This window comes from Halichoerus grypus, chromosome X, assembly GCF_964656455.1.
Source record: "Halichoerus grypus chromosome X, mHalGry1.hap1.1, whole genome shotgun sequence".
Classification (NCBI taxonomy): Eukaryota; Metazoa; Chordata; class Mammalia; order Carnivora; family Phocidae; genus Halichoerus; species Halichoerus grypus.
In genome coordinates this window covers 118,801,876-118,821,400 of record NC_135727.1, presented here as the reverse complement: position 1 = coordinate 118,821,400, position 19,525 = coordinate 118,801,876, and the positions used below count along the sequence as shown (strand labels likewise).

At 38.9% G+C, this 19,525-nt stretch overlaps 1 protein-coding gene across 7 annotated transcripts in view; it reads left to right on the top strand.

Moving 5' to 3' along the window:
• The window catches only part of REPS2 (RALBP1 associated Eps domain containing 2), a 219,156-nt gene extending 200,379 nt beyond the window's left edge, over positions 1-18,777 (top strand). For all 7 annotated transcript variants that reach the window (XM_078064787.1, XM_078064785.1, XM_078064788.1 and 4 more), the window contains one exon: positions 13,143-18,777. In XM_078064787.1, coding sequence (XP_077920913.1) covers positions 13,143-13,211 — 69 coding nt within the window. In that variant the 3' untranslated portion in view covers positions 13,212-18,777. The remainder of the gene's footprint in view (positions 1-13,142) is intronic.
• Positions 18,778-19,525: the final 748 nt, after the last annotated feature.

Genomic DNA, 19,525 nt, shown 5'->3' with positions numbered 1-19,525 from the left:
TAGTAGATCTCTGGACCTTAATCATTCTGTATAACTGAAACTTTGTACCCTTTGAATAGTACTTCCCCATTTCCCCCAGCCTCTGACAACCACCATTCTCTACTCTCCTTCTAGGAGTTTGACTGTTGTAAATTCCTCATATGAGTGGTGTCACTTAGCATTTGTCCTTCTGTGTCTGGCTCATTTTCCTTAGTGTGATGTCCTCCAAGTTTATCTATGTTACTGCAAATGGCTGAATTTCTTCCTTTTTAAAGACTGAATAATACTCCATTGTATGTATATGTATTTTCTTTATCCATTTGTCCATTGGTAGACACTTAGGTTCCTTCCATGTCTTGGCTACTGTGAATAATGCCACAGTGAACATGAGAGTACAGATAATCTCTTCAAGATACTGATTTTAATTCCTTTGGATATATACCCAGAAGCTGGATCATATTTGGTAGTTCTATTTTTTTCAGGTTTATTGAGATATAATTGACATATAACACTGTGTATAGGTATCAACATGTTGATTTGATACATTTACATATTGCAATATGATTATCATAGTACTGTTAATACCTTTGTCACCTCACATAATTACCAATTCTTTTATGTGGTGAGAACATTTAAGATTTACTCTCTTGGCAGCTTTGAAGTATGTAATGTAGTATTGCTAACTATAGACACCATGTTGTACATTAGATCCCTAGAACTTACTCATCTTGTAACTGGAACTTTGCACCCTTGGTTAACATCTCTCCATTTCCCCTCCAGCTCCTGGCAACTTCCATTCTACTTTCTGTTTCTATGAATTTGGCTTTTTTTATATTCCACACACAGGTGATACCATGCAGTATTTGCCTTTCTCTGTCTTACTTCCCTTGGCATAGTGCCTGCAAGGTCCATCCATGTCACAAATGACAGGTTTTCCTTCTTTCTTATGGCTGAATGGTACTCCATTGTATGTATGTACTACATCTTTATCCATTCATTTGTAGACAGATACTAATGTTGCCATAGCTTGGCTGTTGTAAATAATACTGCAGTGAACATGGGAGTGGAGATATCCCTTTGAGATCCTGATTTTTATTTCATTTGGATACTTGGAAGTGGGATTGCTGGATCATGTGGTAGTTCTTTTTTTAATATTGAGGAACCTCCATGCTGTTTTCCATGGTGGCTGCACCAATTTACATTCCTACCAACAGTGCACAAGGATTCCCTTTTCTCCACATTTTTGGCAACACTTATCTCTTACCTTTTTGATAATAGCCATTCTAACAGGTGTAATGTGATATCTCATTGTAGTTTTTTTTTTTTTTAAAGTAGGCTCCACACCCAATGTGGGGCTTGAACTCACAGCCCTGAGATCAAGAGTTGCATACTCCACCAACTGAGCCAGCCACGTACCTTTCATTGTGGTTTTGATTTACATTTCCTTGGTGATTGCTGATGTTGGGCATCTTTTTACATACCTGTTCGTCATTTGTTTTGGTATGTTGTGTTTCCATTTTCATTTGTTTCAAGATCGTTTTTGATTTCTTCTTTGACCTATTGGTTGTTCAGGAGTGAAATAATTTTTATTGCCTTAATTGTATTAATTTCTGTTAAAAGTTATACTACCTCATTGTTTTCCCTCAAGGTATTAACTGGATGCTCGTCACTCTAGCATTGTGCCTATTAATGTTTTATGTACTTGATTTTTAGGATTCTAAATCATAGAATTTCAGAGCTTTAAGGGAGCTTGGAAACCCTCCTTGAACAGATGGGCATAGCAAGGCCCTTGAAATCTGTGTGACTGGCCCATGGTCACTTAGCTACCATGTAACAGAGCAGAGGAGGAGTAATACCAAGTCTCCAGCACCTTTGGCACTCTGCTTCCCCATATGATACTGATTTGCTTTTTATTTACTTTTTTATTATTGAAGTATAGTTGACATACAATGTTACATTAGTTTCAGGCGTATAACATAGTGATTCTGCAATTCTGTATATTACTCAGCACTCACTACCACAAGTGTAGTCACCATCTGTCACCATGCAGTGTTATAATAATATTATTGACTATATTCCCTATGCTGTACTTTTCATCTCCATGACTTATTTATTTTATAACTGGAATTTTGTACCTCTTAATCCACTTCACCTATTTTGCCCATCCTTCCACTCACCTCCTCTCTGGCATCCACCAGTTCTATGTGTTTAAGAGTCCGTTTTTTTGTTTGTTCATTTGTTTTATTTTTCAGATTCCATGTATAAGTGGAATCATATGGTATTTGTCATTCTCTGTCTAACATATTTCACTTAGCATTGTACCTTTTAGGTCCATCCATGTTGTTGCAAGTGGCAGGATTTCATTCTTTTTTGTGGCTGAGTAATATTCCTCTGTGTGTGTGTGTGTGTGTGTGTGTGTGTGTGTGTGTGTATCACATTTTTTTACCCATTCATCTATTGATAGACACTTGGGTTGCTTCTGTATCTTGGCTATTTTAAATAATGCTGCAGTAAACATAGGGGTGCCTATATCTTTTCGAATTAGTGTTTTTAATTTTCTTTGGATAAACACTGAATTTTGGAATTACTGGGTCATATGGTAGTTTTTTTCCTTTTTTTGAGGAACCTTCATACTGTTTCCCATAGTGGCTGCACCAATTTGCATTCCTACTAACAGTGCATGAGTGTTCCTTTTTCTTCATATCCTCACTAACACTTGTTATTTCATATCTTTTTGATACTAGCCATTTTGACAGGTGTAAGGTGATATCGCATTGTGATTTTGACTTGCCTTTCTCCAATAACTAGTGATGTGGAACATCTTTTCATGTGTCTGGTAGTCATTTGTATGTCTTCTTTGGAAAAATGTCTATTTAGGTCCTTTGCCCATTTTTTAATTGGATTGGGTTTTGTTTTGGTATTGAGTTGTATAAGTCTTTTATATATTTTGAATATTAATCCCTCATCAGATAAATCATTTGCAGATATCTTCTTCCCTTATTCAGTAGGTTGCCTTTTTGCTGATGGTTTTCTTGGCTGTGCAAAAGCTTTTTATTTTGGTATAGCCCTATTAGTTTATTTTCCCTTGCCTAAGGAGACATATCCATAAATGTTGCTAAGGCTGATAGCCAAGAGATTACTGCCTATGTTTTCTTTTAGGAGTTTTATGGTTTCAGGTCTCACATTTAGTCTTAATCCACTTTGAATTTATGTTTGTGTATAGTGTAAGAAAGTGGTCCAATTTCATTCTTTTGCATGTAGCTGTCCAGTTTTCCCAACACCATTTATTGAAGAGACTTTTTCCCATTGGATATTCTTGCCTCCTTTGTCATAGATTAATTGACCCTTTAAGTGTGGGTTTATTTCTGGGCTCTCTATTCTGTTCTGTTGATCTATGTGTCTGTTTTTGTGCCAGTACCACACTGTTTTGATTACTACAGCTTTGTAGTATATCTTGAAATCTGGGATTGTGATACCTCCAGCTTTGTTCTTCTTTCTCAGGTTTGCTTTGGCTATTTGAGGTCTTTTGTGGTTCCATGCGAAATTTAGGATTATTTGTTCTAGTTCTGTGAAAAATGCTGTTGGTATTTTGATAGGGATTGCATCGAATCTGTAGAGTGCTTTGGGTAGTATGGACATTTAAAAAATATTTGTTCCCCCAATCCATGAGCATGGAATATCTTTCCATTTGTTTTTGTCATCTTCAGTTTCTTTCATCAGTGTCTTATAGTTTTCAGAGTACAGGTCTTTCACCTCCTTGGTTAATTTTATCCTTAGCTATTTTATTCTTTCTGATGCAAATGTCAATGGGATTGTTTTCTTAATTTCTCTTTCTGCTACTTCATTATTAGTATTTAGAAACGCAAGAGGTTTCTATATATTAATTTTGTATTCTGCAACTTCACTGAATTCACTTATTGTAATATTTTTTTGGTGCTGTCTTTAGGGTTTTCTGTGTCTCATATCCTCATCTGCAAATAGTGGCAGTTTTACTTTATTTTTACTGGTTTAGATGCCTTTTATTTCTTTTTCTTGTCTGATTGCTGCAGCTAGGATTTCCAGTACTATGTTGAATAAAAGTGGTGAGAGTAAACATCCTCATCTTATTACTGATCTTAGAGGTAATGCTTTCAGTTTTTCACCATTGAGTATGATGTTAGCTGTGCGTTTTTCATTAGATGGCCTTTATTATGTTGAGGTATATTACCTCTAAACCCACTTTGTTGAGAGTCTTTATCATGAATGAATGTTGTACTTTGTCAGATGTGTTTTTTGCATCTACTGAGATAGTCATAGGGTTTTTATCCTTCCTCTTGATAATGTGTGATGTATCACATTGATTGATTTGTAAATAGCTATAGGTATTTTTGATTCTCTTGTCCTTTTACCTTGTAATAGAGTTAAGTGGTTAACACCCCATCATATTACAGTATTAGAGTATTCTGAATCTTACTATATACTTACATTTACCAGTATGTTGTATTTTTTTATGTTTTCATGTTGCTGATTAGCATTCTTTCATTTCAGCTTGAAGAACTCCTTTCTGCCTTTCTTGGCAAGGCTGGTCTAATGTTGATGAACCCACTCAACTTTGTTTTTCTGGGAAAGTGTTTAATCCTTCTTCATTTCTGAAGGATTACTTTGCCAAATAGAGTGTTCTTGGTTGACATTTTTTTTCTTTTAGCACTTTGAATATATTATCCCACTCTTTCCTGGCCTGTCTGTTAGGTGCTTGCTGAGAAATCTGCTGAGAGCCTTTTGGGGCTTTGCTTGTAAGTTACAAACTTCTTTTGCTGCTTTTAAGATGGTCTCTCTTTGATTTTTGACAGTTTTATTATAATGAATCTTGAAGAGGATCTCTTTAAGTTGAGTTTGGTGGTCTATGAGCTTTATGGACTTGTATCCATATCTCTCATCAGCCATTATTTATTTAAGTAAGTTTTCTGCCCCCTTCTCTTTCCAACTTTTGGAAGTCCAGCAAATCACATATTATTTCTTTTGATGGTACCCTATAGATAATGTAGCCTTTCTTCACTCTTTTTGATTATTTTTTGTTGTTGTTTTCTTCTGACTGTATAATTTTGAAGTTCTGTCTTCTGTCTCATAGACTCTTCTGTTTGATCCATTTTGATGTTTTTGCTCTCTATTGTAATTTTCCTTTCATTCATTCATTCTTCAGCTCCAGAATTTCTCTTTGGTTCTTTTTTTATGACTTCTGTCTCTTTGTTAGACTTCTCATTTTGTTTGTATAATTTGGTTTTCCTGATTTTGTCTTTTTGTGTTCTCTTGTAGCTCAGTGAGTTTTCTTAAGACAGCTATTTTAAATTCTTTAGCAGGTAAATCACACATCTCCATGTCTTTGGGTTTGGTTACTGGACATTACTGCAATATTTTGTTGGTGTCATGTTTCCTTAATTTTTCATATTCCTTGAAATTTTGCATTGCTGTCTTCATATTTGAAGTAGCGGTCACTTCCTTCAGTCTTTATTAACTGCCTTCAGGAGACAAGTACGTTTCATCAGTCCTGCTAGGGATTCTGAGGCTTTCTCAGATCTTTTATGAATGTAGCTGCTTGACATTTTTTGCTCCCTCTTGTGGAAGAATTATTAAGCTTATATGCCTTCTGACCCTGCAAAACACCAGGCCAAGTGCTAGCAGCCTCTCTTTTGTTTTCCCAAAGGTGGCACTAAAGCTCAATTTTGTGGTCTCTCCATGACCCTCAGATTTGAGCCAGCACAGCCTTTCTGCATGTGCTCACCAGCCACCTGCCAAAGTTTGCTGCCTAGGGAGTGTGAACAGGTATCTGGTACAGGATAGGTGTGTGTGTGTGTGTGTGTGTGTGTGTGTGTGTGTGTGTGAGAGAGAGAGAGAGAGAGAGAGAGAGAGTAAGGCTAGAGGTATGCTGAAAAGTATCCTGTGGGCAGTTGGAGGATCCCCAGAAGCTCATGAGTAGGCTTCTTGATGAGTCCCGCAACACATTTTGTAGGGTCCGTGTTTCCTTTAATACCTTCTGAGGGTCCTGTCTGCCGCTCTCCTAGCTACTTTCTGTCTCTCGGTCATGCAGTTCATAATTCAGTACTCTGGACGGGGCAAGAGAGAATTGAGCCTCTTTGGCAGTGTCCCACACAGCTGGGGAAGGTGGGTGTGTACCCACACACTCCTGTTTCCCCCATGGGAGAAATCATGGGCTGAGAAGATCTCTCTTGGCCCTAAGCTGTGCTACCTTGTGGAGGAGGGTGATATGAGTAAAATCTTACAGTTCCTCTTATCTCCTCCAGTGCATCCAAACTACTATTTTTTTTTTTTTTTTTTTTTGCTCTAGCATGGTGCTAGAACTTCTCTCCTGGAAATTTGGACTTCCACCAAGGCTCTGTCATCCATGGGTGATTGTCTAAAACAGTGTTTTCCATAGATTCCCAGATGGTGGCTAAGAGGGACTAGAGCTGGTTCAGAAGCCAGTGCAGGGTCCAGAGCTGGGACTGAGGTTTGTGTGCCTATTACCCAATATATGGCTGGGTGGATCTCTTGGTGTATGTATGGTGCTGGATCGCACAGCTCCCACAAAGGCACTTTGCCCATGAATGAAAGCCAGATTTTTTTTGGCACTGTTGTTGGCAGAGGGACATGGACAAGGGATGTCTTATACAGCCATGATGCTGATGTTACTCCTGATAATTTTGTCATTTTTTGATGAACTTTCATAGCATTTCCCATAGTGGCTGCACCAATGTCTATGATCCACCTCAAGTTAAGTTTTGTGTATGGTTTGAGATTAGGGTCAAGGTTTGTTTTTTCCCTATATCAATATCTAACCTAGCACCATTTGTTGAAAAGAGTTTCTTTTCCTCCTTGGATTACTTTGGTCCCCTTGTGAAAAGTCTAATGACCATATAAGTGTAGATTTATTTCTGGTTTTTTTTTTTTTTTTTTTTTTGAGAGAGAGCACGCCAATGGGGGGAGGGGCAGAGGGAGAGAGAGAATCTCAAGCAGACTCCACAGTGAGCACGGAGCTGGACATGGGGCTCAATCTCACAACCCCAAAATCATGACCTGAGCCGAAATCAAGCATCAGATGGTTAACCAACTAAGCCACCCAGGTGCCCCTGGGTTCTTACTCTGTTCCTTTAATCTATTTGTTGATTCTTACACCAGTAGCACACAATCGTGATTACTGTTACTTTGTAGTAAGAAAATCAGGTAGTATAAATTTTTCAATGTGCTCTTCTTTTTCAAGATTCCTTTGGATATTCTGGGCCCCTTGTTTCATATAAATTTTAGAATCATTGTGTCATTTGCTACAAAATAGCCTGCCAGGATTATGATTGGATTCGTTTGAATCTATAGATCAGTTTAAGGAGGATCAAAATCTAAACAGTGTTGAGTCTCCTAATCTGTTAGTAGAGTACATCTTCTAATTATTTATATCTTGTGAAATTTCTCTTAGCAGTTCCGAGTGTACACGTATTACATGTGTTTTCTTAAATTTATTCCTAATTTTTTGTGACACTATTGCAAATTGAATTGGTTTTTAAATTTTCATTGTCTGAGTTTGTGAAGGTTACAGAATACAAGGTCAACACACAAAAACCAATCATATTCTTTTATGTAAGCAATGAACAATTGGTAACAGAAATATGAAAAACACTGCCATTCACGATATCTTGCCACCCTCCTCCAAATGAAATACTTAGGTATCAATTCATATAAATTCATCAAAACACATAGGTTGTGAATATTGAAAACTATAAAGTGCTCCTAAAAGAAATCCAAGACCTAAATAAATGGAGAGACATGTTTGCTTTTTGTGGATTGGAAGACTTAACATAGTAGTGATGTTACTTTTCTCCAAAGTGATCTATAGATTCACTACAATGCCAATCACAGTGCCAGCAGGACTTTTTGTAGGTATAGATCAGCTAATCTGATAATTTTTATGTAAGGGCCAAGGAACTTGAATAGCTGAAACAAATTTGGAAAAGAAGAACAAAGTTGGAGGAATCACTTTAGTATCAGGCTTCAGTAATCAAGACAGTATGGGCTTGGGGGAGGGACTGATGCATAGATCAGTGGAGCAGGATAGAGGATTGTGAAGTAGACTACATGAATATAGCCATTCCGTCTTTGACAAAGGTGCAACATCAATTCATTGAGAAAGGGGATAGTCTTTTCAACAGTTGTTTTCTAACAATGGGTCCTCCATATGTGGAAAAAAAAAAAACGAACCTTGATTGAAACCTCAGTCCTTATACAAAGATTAACTTGAAGTGGGTCATAGATGAAAACATAAAACATAAAGGTATAAAACTTTTGGAAGAAAAGATAGGAAAAAATCTGCATGACCTGGTGTTAGAAATGATGCCAAAAGCGTAACCTAGAACAGAAAAATTAAATTGTACTTCATCAAAATTAAAAACTTTTGCTCTGCCTAGAATACTGTCAGGAGAATTAAGAGACAAGCTACAGACTGGGAGAAAATATTTGCAACCCACATATTTGACAAAGGACTTGTATCCAGATTATATAAAGAACTCTCCAAACTCAAGAACTCTCAAAACTCCAAAAACTCAAAGGACTTGAACAGACACTTCACCAAAGAGGATATAGGGATGGCAAATAAACACATGAGAAGATACTCAGCATTATTAGCCATAGGGAAATGCAAATTAAAACTGTGATCGTGTACCACCACATGCATAGTAGAATTGCTAAGACAGAAAATAATGACAACACCGGGTGCTGGCAACTGGGACTCTCATGCACTGATAGGAATGCAAAATGGTACCCCACTCCGAAAAATCATTTGGCAGTTTCTTAGGAAGTTGTATATGCACTGACTATGTGATCCAGCAGTTCTACTCCTGGGTATCCACCAGTGAAATGAAAACTTGTGTTCACTAAAAAGTCTGTACATGAATGTTCATAACAGTTTTATGTGATGGCCAAAACTTGGAAACAGCCCAGATGTACTTCAGAGGATGAATAGGTCAAGTGTGGTACATTCACACAATGAAATAGCACTCGGCAGTAAAAGTAGTGATACACACAACTTGGATGAAACTCCAAAGACGTTACACTGAGTGAGGCAAGCCAGGGTCAAAAGGTTTTATACTGTTTGATCCCTTTTATTTGACTTTCTTGAAAAGACAAAACTATAGTGCTGGGAAACAGACTGGTAGTTGCCAGGGGTTGTGTGTGAAGGTGAAGGTTTATAGATCAGTGAGTTGTACCAGGGAGCTTTTTGGTTGTTGGCAGTTACACAAATATATACATGTGTTGAAGTTTATAGAACCGTATGCTAAAAAAAAGTCACTCTTACCATGTAATGAAAAAGATTATTTTTTAAAATGTCAAAGTTCATTCTGTTTTATGAATCTTTGTGTACGAACTTGTTTTTTTGTGTGTTTTATTTCTTGTTTTTCTCCCCTCTTACTTTGCTTTGGTGTAGATCATTTTCATACAGTGTTCTTTCTTCTTGGTAAGCCCTTTTAATTTGGAAACCCATATTCTTCAGTTCTGAGGGTTTTCTTGGTTTTTGTTATTGTTGTATTTTCTCCATGTTTCTTCCCCCCCCCCCCCACTCCCCTGCCCATTTTCTCTGTTTTCGCTTGCTGATATTTTTCAGACATTGGAACTCCTAGCTTGTTGGTATTCTAATATTTTCATATTTTATCTTCTGTTTTCTGTCCTCTTCTTTATTTTTGTCTTTTTGTCCATTTCTGGAGACTTACTTAATTTTAAGTTTTCAAACTGTTGTTTACTAACCAAGAGTTCATTTTTTGTTCTCTAATTGTTTCTTTTTAAAGGTATCCTATTCTCATTTCATTGTTGTAATATCTTTTATTAATGGTAGTATTTTTCTTCTTCCTGAATACTTTTCTATTTTACTATTACGTATTTCTTACTAGATGCTTTCCTTCAATATCTGATGGTCCTTTACTTATATTTAGGAGGAGGATGCAAATGCTCCCTGGAAGTGCATAGCATGTTGTGGGGCTTGTCAACTTTGAGCTTCAGTCTTCCAGCAGTCTGGTTGGGCTGTATAGTTGGGGATCCTCCCAAGGCAGTAGCATTGGTGCTTTCTTTTTAATCTGATAGAATTTCCAGAGAGATTTTTTTTTTAAGTCTCCTACATGGAGGGAAAGACCTGGTTCAGTGGAGGGAGAGGGCTGTGGGTCTTAGTATCTAGGATATTCATTTAATCTCCTTAGTTCCAGTCCAGTGTCTTGTCCTCAGCTGTGTCTCTGTACTGCTAATCAAGAGGCCCTGTGTTCTACCTTTTCAAGGAATAAATCTTCAGTATTCTGCCCTGGTAGCAGGAAGAAGCTGGGGAGCTAATTGCTTCTGAAGCAGACTTTCACCCAACACTTATTCTAGCCATCCTCCTCCCCTCTTCTGCTTCCACTTACGTAGGTATCTGGCGCTGCCAGCTTGAGTCTTTCAGGAACTCTTCTGTGTAAAATCAAGTTGGTTCTTGTTTTGTCGCTATGCTTAGCTTAGGTTTAGTTTTCTCTCCTTGATCTGTATGAGTGAAAATGTTCTAGCTCACATGAAAAGAAGTCTGAAGAATCATCAAAATAGAGCTTTAGTCACAGCCTGTCAATCAATTTCCAGACTAAGTCAGTTTACAGATGCAGAACCCTTGAACAAAGAGGTACTTGGGTCACTTTATGGATGAACCCCACCATGCAGCAACGTAACAACTGGTAGAATGCCCACATTTATTTTGCTTGGATTTGCTGAGTCATTTACCATTCATCAGTTTGCCTTCCTGCTTGCAAATTGTATTGGTATCACTTCTTCCCTTTTGTTTTTCTTGTTCTTGTGTGTTTGTGACTTAAAAAACTTTTTTTCATTGTTTTAGTGGAGTTCTAGTAGGGAATGAGTATGCTGTGTATGTTCAGTTCCATCTTTCACCTGCAACCTCTGTCTGTATTCTTTTGCTAGATGATACACAATCTTAGGGCTTTGAAGATCATCCATAGCCTGGTGATCCTAAATTTATGTCTCAAACCTTACTTCTTTTACCTCTGATCTTTGGACGTGCAATTACAACTGCTTACTCAACATATTCTCTTAATATATCTAATACACACCTCAGATGCTTCATTTGAAATGCCTATTTCTCATCTAATCTTGTTCTCAGTACCACTTACTAACCACCCACTTGCTTGATCCCAAATCTCTTTCCTTCTTTTCTACGTCAACTTTATCAGTAAGTCCTATCAGTTCTAAATTAAAAAAAAAAAACAAAAAAAACCAAAACAAAACCAGAATTCATCCAGTTCTTGCCATCTTTATGGCTGCTACCCTGATCAGAGCCATTTTCATTTCTCACCTGGGTCCATGCAGTAACCTTGCAACTCTTCCCTGCCTGTGCTCTTGCCCTACTCTACAATCCACTGTCTACACAGTAGCTAGAGTGAACATTTTGAATTCTTTTTTTTTTTAAAGATTTTTATTTATTTATTGAGAGAGAGAGAGAGAGCATGAGAGGGGGAAGGGTCAGAGAGAGAAGCAGACCCCCTGCTGAGCAGGGAGCCCGATGCGGGACTCCATCCCGGGACTCCAGGATCATGACCTGAGCCGAAGGCAGTCGCTTAACCAACTGAGCCACCCAGGCGCCCGAACATTTTGAATTCTAAATTAAGCCACATACATTCCCTGATTCAAAACCCACAATGCTATCCCCCTGTGCTGTGAATGGTGTCCACGCTCCTGACTCTGTCCACAAGGTCTGTGCCTGACTCTCAGACTTCAGCTCTTGCCAGTGTCTTCCTGGCTCCCTCTCCTCTGGTCACATAGGCCTTTCTGGTATCAAACACACCAAACTTATTCCCTCCCTTGGGGCCTTTGTAGTTGCCATTTTTTAAAAAAAATTTTTATTTATTTATTTGACAGAGAGAGAGACAGCGAGAGAGGGAACACAAGCAGGGGGAAGTGGGAGAGGGAGAAGCAGGCTTCCCGTGGAGCAGGGAGCCCGATGTGGGGCTCAATCCCAGGACCCTGGGATCATGACCTGAGCCGAAGGCAGACGCTTAATGACTGAGCCACCCAGGCGCCCCCGTAGTTGCCATTTTGTCTCCCTGAATATCCTTCCCCCATGTCTTCATATGGCTCACCCCTCAGTTCATTCAAGTCTCTGCTCAGATAGCATCACCTCTGAGAAGCCTTCCATGACCAGCTGTTCCACCTGTCTTCCAGATTCCTCTATTACCTCATTTATTTCCTTTTGAAAGTATCTTGTTCTTTATTGTCTTCCTCTAGCCATTTGAGTATAAAGCCTATGAAGGCATTGGTCTGATCCATCTTGTTCTTTGCTGGTACTGTCACATCTAGAGCAGAATCTGGCCCATAGTATACAGTTAATCAAAGACTCTTGGATGGCTGGGTAGTGGGGGAGGGTGAACAAATGCTTGCTGAATTCTGTTTGGACTGTTAGCATGTTAATTCTTCTGGGGCATCTCAGAATTAAGCCTTCCTACAGAGTTCTTTCCCATCTTAACTGATTCTACTTACGAATGTCTTTAAGTGTCCCCTCTCTTCCTGCCAATAAATCTCTTTTAGGGCCGAAAGTTTGAATTCCCAAATAGCAGATGGCTGATCCTGTTTTTCTTTCTCCCTGCCTTTAGCCATGCAGTCATACCCTCAGCTGTATTTTGTGCAGGAGCCAAGATGAGATTTTGGCAGAGGGATGGCCAGTGCATTTGCTCATCCCTCAGACCCGGCAGGGTGTGGTGCTGGACTAGAAATGAGAGATCGCAGCTAGAAATTGAGTCCTGCTGGCTCACCTTTCAGTATTAGTATTCTGCTTTTGCTTTTCTGCTCTCTCCCAGTCTCTTGTCTTTTGATTTTTAACATCGACTTCTGCCAGCCACTGATCCTGTTAAAACTGCCAGTGAGATTGAGGTAGGGGTGGCGTCAGTCAGTTTCATTTCCTCATCTTCAGAGAGGAGCTGCGAGATGACAAATTGTGAAGCCGCCTCTGTCTAGTCACCAGTTGTAAATATGATGCCTTCTAGTCTGCTTGTCCTAGAATCATGTGGTACTTCAGCGTTTGTGGGTCTGCTTACAAGTTTCTTTTTAATATCTGATGAAGTAGGGATAAACCCAGGAAATGACCCCTTTGCTTTTTTGTTTTCTTCTCTCTGTTTTGTACAAATCAGGAGGTTCATCAAGAACGGATTGCGTTGGAAAACCAATTGGAACAACTTCGTCCAGTCACTGTGTTGTAACCCCCAAGACTCAAGTAACAGTGGGTGACTTTTTCTGCCAAGATCTTTCCTTTGAATGTTTCAACCCAACTACTTGTCATAGATGTCCAAGACTGTGTGAAAAGCTGCGAGCAGCGGAATATAATCCATATTTCCTTTTCTCTTGTACTTCACTTGTATGTTTTACTCTGGTGGAAAAAATACAACTGATTCTCACACTTGAAATTGTAATTTCAGTGGAATTTATCTCCCATTCTTAAGTACTTCCTCAAGTTGTTAGATGTTGCTCCTTACCAAAAACCAATCTTCTAGCAATTAAAAACAATTTAGAGCATTATTTATTTAAAGAATTTATGATTTGTATAAAACCTCATAACCTAGTACCTTCAGGATGCTTGTTTTATTTTTGTATGTATATCAAATACAGTAGGTTGGTTTCCTGAATAATTGGGATTCCAACTGGATAGTCTTTGGCATGATGATAATAAAAGCAAAAACTAAAATAAGAGCATCAGATTTAGACAGGCGCCGTGCCCTCCGCCACCATATGCCAAAAATTGCTTCTCTAGTGCCATTTTGACATTGTACCTAGCTATAAATAATACATAACTATTGTTTTCTGTTGAATGGCAGAGATTTATTGGGTCTTTGCACCTCTGTAAAGTGGAAGTTTTGTCAATGATCTATTTAACTTGGCCCAGTTAGGCCATCAACTCACAGAATTCAGTCCTTTCATGTAAATTTTTGGGTAAGAGCAATCCGCTTTAACCGCCTCACTCGATCAAATTAAATAAATAGTTGCCAGATCGCTACTTTTATCCTGCATGGGATAACATGTTTGTAAATGCATGAATTTGGAAACCACACATCAGATGTGAAAGGCTGAAGAGACTGTTTGGACTGTTAAATATTTGTTGCTTGAACCCAGGTATTCACCCTGGAGAAGAAGGGGAAATGGTTGTTACCAGCAATCCAACAACTCTGGTAGTTATTTTTTTCTTTGTTATTTTAACCTGGATTGTGATTGTATTGAGTATAAAGGACTAATGAAAGAAAACCAATCTTCACTCTGGATATACAACTGTTTGTTCTCTGTGAAGTGTACCCTTGGGAAGTTATTGGTTTATGTACCGTCCAGCGGAGCCCAGCTGACTCCAGTGTATGTGATGTAAAACCGTGAGCTCAAATTGCCGAAGCCAGTATCCTGTGGAAGTTTTGATCACCCACTCCTCCTGAAAGCTCAAGTTGAATATGGGAAGTGACTGACCCCCACAGGGATCAGGGCATGCCCGCTTTCACATCACTTTGAGAGACTGATTACAAGAAATGCTCTCTCTCTCTCTCTCTCTCGTGCATTTTGCTAATTTACCCATTCTTAGAGTAGAGGTGTGGGGTGTGCCCGGGGTCCTTTTTGAGGTGGTTTAGGATAGGTTTGCAGTGTGGGATTAAGCCTTCAGTTTCAGTAGAGTTGACAGCTTTTAGAATAAGGAGGTGTTTATTTAATGCTTCCTTATTTTATTTGCAAGCTTTATCAACAGCTTAATGGCAGAAGAGAAAGGCTCAATCAGATGATGTTTTCCCAAAGAAAAACAAATTGTTGATTCTATCCTGTGCATATTAAAAGATTTTGAATTGATTTGATTTTGAAAATCCCAGAACTTAAACTATTTCTCTATTCCCCCTTTCCTTCCCTTTTGGTTGCCTTTTCTGTCCCTCTGGGAGGGGTTTGGAGTCATTTTAAACCCTTCCTAAGATTATGAATGGGCGGTGCAGACTTTTGACGTAACCTCTTTCCCCATGTCCCGGGCGGAACGTAACAAAAGCTACGCGTGCTGTGGGATGTCTGCAGCAAGGACACTGCTGATAAAACTAGCCCGGGAAAGGACAGCATGTGCGCTCCGTCTCCTCACCTTCCGGTACCTGTGTGCTCCCTCGAGATAGCACTGCATGTCCAGTAAGGAGGCATACGAGCTCAGCAATGCTAGTCTTTAGTATACATTTAAAAAATACTGGTATGTTTTCCCCCCATCAAGTCAGTGCCAGAGTGAGACAAATTAGGAGGTTGGGGTTTTGTTTAGCTGGCTTGGTCTTCACTAAAGGACCAAACTCACATTGGACAGTTAAAGTCCCATGAGTTGCATAGTTTCACCGATATTTTAAGATGAGCATTGCATTAAATCACACATCAATGTCTATACTCAGCTTTCTTTTTTTTTTTTACATTTTTAAATTTTATTATGTTATGTTAATCCCCATACATTACATCATTAGTTTTTGATGTAGTGTTCCATGATTCATTGTTTACGTATAACATCCAGTGCTCCATTCAGTACGTGCCCTCCTTGACTGCACTTAACAGTGACCATAGTGTATTAGTTGCTTAGAAGTGGGTTAAAAAAAAAACCAATATACACTATTATTATTACCTGACTAGTGCTCTTCTTCCATGTCTCTGTTTTCTCAGAATGTGCACTTTTAATTTAGGATTATAGCTCCTGTATGTTTCTGTGAGCCTTCAATGTGATTTACAGGAAGGCTGGGTATTGAAATCACCATTATACCTCTTCTATAAAACTTCTCCAAAATTAGACCCACTTGTTGCGCAGAATTCAGTGGACATAATGTCGATGTTGCCCCCATCCGTGGGGGCTTCATAAACTTGTTGTTAAGTGGTCTTCCTTCAAAGGGGTCCTATAGTCCCATGATGAAAGCACAGTAGGAATTGATAGCGGGCTAATGGGGTACCTCGGTGTCTCTTGTAAGTGGTGTATTACTTCTGCCACATCCCTGTCCAGCAGACATGAAGTACAACCAAGAGGTAGATTTCTGGAATGGAGATGCGTGTTGTAATCAAGGCAGATACTTGCACTTGTTTCAGTTGGAAAGATCTAACTGCTTTATGAATACTAGAGAAGTGCTTTGGGCCTGGTTGGGAGGGGAGACATCTTAGCTGGAAGCTATGCCCATTTTACTCTCCTTGGAGAAGAGGATGTCCGTGCTGAGAGCACTTGTACCCGTCCCCTGCAGTTTGCTTGTGGGGAAACCAAGGCCATCAGAAACTACATTTTCTAGCCCAAGAATCTGTAGAGAGATAACTAGTGGCAGAGTTGGAATGCCAGCTGATCTTACAGATTCTGAGTCAAGTCCTCTAGCCTCTAGCAATACTAAAAATAGATTAGGAGGGTTTCTTCTGTTTACCATGTTGACTTTTATTTACTTAGTCTTCAAGTATGAAAACATGTTTCAGTGAGTTTTAGATCTAGATATTTCTCTTGGATTGAAGCAAAAAATAAAATCTGAAGGGAAGAATATGATTGAACTATTTGTTCTTCTGAACACCTCACCTTTCATGATGCAATAAATTACTCCAAGTTTCTTGGCAGAACTTTTGACAGTTGTTGCTTTGAATGGATTCCATTCCTGGATTCCTTATGGGGGTTTGTTTTTCAAATAGACTACTGCGATGGAAATGAACTCAATATGTAGTAAGTTACGGTTTTCTTCGATATATCTTTAGTTATGTGGGTTGCAAATGTTCGATTTCAGCATATTTCAGGGGGAGTAATCAAAAACATGCATTTTTCTTTGATTTCCTACCAGTGTCTGAACTATCATAAAGCATTCTTCTCTTAATATGTGACTTGATTCTATAGTCTCTTTATAAATGATAATTTGTCTATTTCTTAAATGATCTCTCAACCATGGTAATAATAGATTTGTACTCAGAAGATTAATAAGAAAATCATCTGGAATGGGTGTTTTTCTTGCAATTAAGACAGACATTTGCAAATGTCTTCTTCTAAGCAGTAGTTGGAAAGATGTCAGTTACAGTATAACACCTTACAGCTGAAAACATTTGTTCAACACAAACTACAATCACACCTCCTGACTAAACATCACAAAAAGAATGTGATTTTGAAAGTATAAAAAAAAAGAATTCCCAATATCATAGCAACCAGATCTTCCCATATTATTGACAAGTAAGACTTAGTAGCTTGTGGTTTAAACATTATGAACAAAATGTAATATCAGTTAGAAAAAGGAAGGTCTCTTTCTCCTCTAGTTAAATAAATAGAACACTAGTGACTTTGGTTTCTCTTTCCAACTGGCTTATTCTGTTGCAAGTGCACTCTTTTGAAAACTCTGATTTCAGAGGATCTCTTGAATTTACACTTTAGTGATGGGTGTTTTGTTATGTTCTTTTTTTGCATCGTGACTTAGTGTAGTTCAAGTTCCTAGTAGAAATGGGGATTTGGGTTTTTGGAATTCTGAGGTGGCATCTCCTCTTTCGGCACAGGCTGAAGGCTACTGCCCACCAATGCCAACAGCTCAGTCACTGATGGCAGTTTGCATGTGAGTCTTACTCTGCGCACCACCCCACTTTGCCTGTTTGCAGTGAGAAATGCATCTAGTTTTGTGACCCTCCCTAGAGCAGCCGTAAGAACAGACATGGAGGACCAGACTTTAAAAGCAGCACAGAGTCTAAGAGCTGCTGCCTTCCTCAAAAATAGGCGTTCAGAGGTTGCCTTACAGGTGTTCCCTGAAACAGCCAGTCTGTTAATGTGAGCAAGGGATGCTGAGTACACAATTGCTTTTAGGCTTAGATAGTTATTGTCTACATATGCTAACCTACATGATGATAAAGGCAGGGTTTCAACTGAGAGGACTTGTTCTAGTTACAGAAGACTTGCTGTGTTCTTAACAGTTGGAAAATGTTTATTTTTTTGTGTTTTGTGAGTTCTCCTGTCTTGCTCTAATTTAAGTTCATGGCTGTGGGAAGTTGGAGAAAATGGGCTTAAGACTCTGAAGACCAGAGGACAAGGGACTTTCAAGAGGGCTTGTATTGGAATTTGAGGGCCACGCTAGGGAAATTCAGTGACCAGTTCCATCCTAGTAAAGTACTCTGTTGGACAACAGGACTGGATCCTAAAGGTCCTTCACAGAGCTCTGCCCTCAGAGCGGTGCAGTTGATGCAAGCACCCCATCATATGGCGATTGAATCAGCTGAGTTTTGTTGTTTTTGTTTTGTCTTAAGGCAACTTGTATGAGGAATTCACCTGTACCTATCTTGGGAACCGGGTGTACCCTTTTCTTTAGCACTGCCATTCTTTTTGTCTTCATCGCAAACATGTTCGAGAAAGCCAGAGGCAGGAAGGGCCATTTTGGTCTTCATTACAGTGGGCCAGGAGAGAGAATGAGCTGATGGTCTATTTTAACCTTGAGAGTAAAAGTGTATATTTTTTCACTACAGGTACATTGAACAGTAAAATGAGTAACAGCAAAGTATATATTTGATGCCTTCTGTCTTTTCATAATGTGCTAACAAGTTGTGTTAATATTTTACTTAGCCAGAGTCTTACACATTTGCTAGGCCTTGGGAACATTATGTATATTGATCTTAAACATAAATAAATATAGGGTAACCTGTATTTGGATTGTGACTTGTAGACTCTAACCTTACTGCCTCTTTTTCACACTTGTTGGAAAGTGTGTGAAGAACATAGTAGATTAAAAATCTCCAAGTTTGGAAAATGTACACGATGTGAAACTGAGGTGGTATGTTAAAAATAAATGTATGACAACTAAGTGTGCTTTTATGGAGTCTTGGTGTCGATATGTTGTGGCCTGCATTTGGTCTTGTGCATTTCCTGGAAGTGCCGTGGGAAAGAGTTGGAGGTCTTCCCAATTAAAGTCTGAGATTTTATTATTTTTACCTCCTAGTGATCTGAGGTAGGCCCTTAAACATCTTTACATGGTCAACACTGGGCGATCATGGGAGATCATGCCTAACAGTGCATTTTAAAGAACGACTGAATTGAAAATTTGACTTAATGTGGGGTCCAGGTAATTTGCTTCATCCTGTCAGTATTCTTTTTGTTCAAAAATGTTCCCATCATCACATCCTTAGCTAGAGTAGGGGTGAAGGGGGAGGGATCAGGAAGAGTGGGCTTGAGAGCCCCACCAAGTAATCTGTCATCCCAGTTGCAGTTTCTTACTTTTAAAATTTGAATAATTTTAGGAGTCTACCAGTCTCCTATCATATGGGGGTTTTATTCTGTATGGTGAATGCATATGGTGGACTACACATGGGATATTTCTAGTAATCTAGTAGTTCTGAATACCAAATGAACTCTGGAAAAAATCTTCTGTTATCTGGCTCATAAACTTGGGCACTGGAGATCACCTGACCCTGACCTTTCCCAAGCACTGGTGAGGATCATTTTGGAGATAAAAGAGATCTGAGGTCCTCTAGGCAAGTGGTTCCCAAAATGTGGTCCCCGGACCAGCAGTATCAGCATCATTGGGGAACTTATCATTGGAGAATAATTGAATCA